At 33.3% G+C, this 1,453-nt stretch overlaps 1 protein-coding gene across 1 annotated transcript; it reads right to left on the bottom strand.

Moving 5' to 3' along the window:
• Positions 1-695: 695 nt before the first annotated feature.
• Positions 696-1,175, bottom strand: LOC110108161 (putative calcium-binding protein CML23). The gene has a single exon (XM_020838678.1). It carries the CDS (start codon positions 1,173-1,175, stop codon positions 696-698), a length of 480 nt encoding a protein of 159 aa, XP_020694337.1.
• Positions 1,176-1,453: the final 278 nt, after the last annotated feature.

Here is a 1,453-nt window from a genome sequence, read left to right as displayed (position 1 = left end):
TAGCTCTACGTCCGGTCAGAGGACGTAATAATTGTTGGTTATTCTCACTAATTATTTTTCTTCAAATTCCTTACGTAATTGCTTATCAAATACTAAGTTCAGCTACTCTTTACTATTATTTTAACATATAATTATTTATAAATAGATCAAATATAAATATTAAATACTTAATCCTTTTTTTATTTTTAAGCAATTTCTTCGCTCTCAGTAGTTTAACAATTAGTCTTTGTACTAAACTTAAAAAATAATTCTTTACCATTTTGTAAACATCAAATAAAATAATTTCCACTGCTCTTATGAATTGATATTATTCATATCAATTGTCCCTTGTTCTTCCTATTACATGTTTATATTATCTTGATTGAATAATTGCATGAATTTTTTTTTAAAATTTTCTTATCCTAAATTTAGTTGTAGGTTTTGGTAATCTATGATCTATTATCTCACTCAGTGGTGTTTACATGTTTTTTAGGAAAGGGTTAGGATCCAATGGAGTGAGTCTGATCAATATTTAGAATTTTAGGGATTCATTTATTTTTTTATTTTATTCTTTTATAGTCAATAGTTTTGAAAACAAACCGGTGTATTGATTGAACTTCCTTCTATTGCAAAATATTGAATTTTGATGAATAGTGATTATAGTAAAATATTTTGATATATATGATTACTTCAACTAAGTTTTATTAACTAAGTCATCAAAGCATCATCATAGTCTTAAACTCGTCGAAGCTAAGCAAGCCGTCTCTATTGAGATCAAACCGACAAATCATGGACTGACAATCCTCGATTGGCCTCGATGCACCCAAGCGACTCAACATCCTCTTCAAGCTCTTGGCGTTGATGAAGCCTTGATGATCATCCATCTCGTAATGACTGAAGGCCTCCTTCAAGTACTGTTCTTCTTTCTTTGTTTCCAACTCAGGAGAAGCATCATCAATAATGCCTGCCACTGCCATGAACTCTTCCATATCAAGAAAACCATCTCCATCCGAGTCTGCATATTTGAGCATATCCTCGACATCTTCCGAGTTAAGTTTCTCTCCCGTAGATCTCATCATAAGAAGCTGAAATTCAGTTCGAGAAATTTTACCATCTCCATCCACATCAATGCGGGAGAAAAGGCGATTGAATTCCTCGTCATTTTTGGAAAAGGAAATTTTAGAGGCTACCTCCATGTTAGTCCTTAGCTTCTCAGAAAGAGAGAGAGAGAGGTTCGTACTGAATGGGAATGACTATGGAACCAAGATTGTCTTTGCATTGGTGTGCAGATAGTTAATAGCTGTAATATATATAGAAGAGAGATAACGCCTATGGAAAGAAAATTAAGGATCAGTCAATCAGCGAATTACGTGAGGAACCTGCGGGATGGATTTTCTCCAATTTTTTACATCTTATTTTATTGACCATTTCTGTTCCGTGTAGCTAGACAGTAGTAGCTTATTGGTTGGATGGA

The sequence above is a fragment of the Dendrobium catenatum genome, unplaced genomic scaffold (genome assembly GCF_001605985.2).
Source record: "Dendrobium catenatum unplaced genomic scaffold, ASM160598v2 original_scaffold_67217, whole genome shotgun sequence".
Taxonomy (NCBI): Eukaryota; Viridiplantae; Streptophyta; class Magnoliopsida; order Asparagales; family Orchidaceae; genus Dendrobium; species Dendrobium catenatum.
The sequence above is the reverse complement of the archived record's forward strand: the minus strand, read 5'-3'. Positions and strand labels throughout refer to the sequence as shown.

What these genes read in the sequence shown, in the direction of transcription:
- LOC110108161 (XM_020838678.1), bottom strand. Translation starts at nt 1,175, where the DNA reads ATGGAGGTAGCCTCTAAAATTTCCTTTTCCAAAAATGACGAGGAATTC.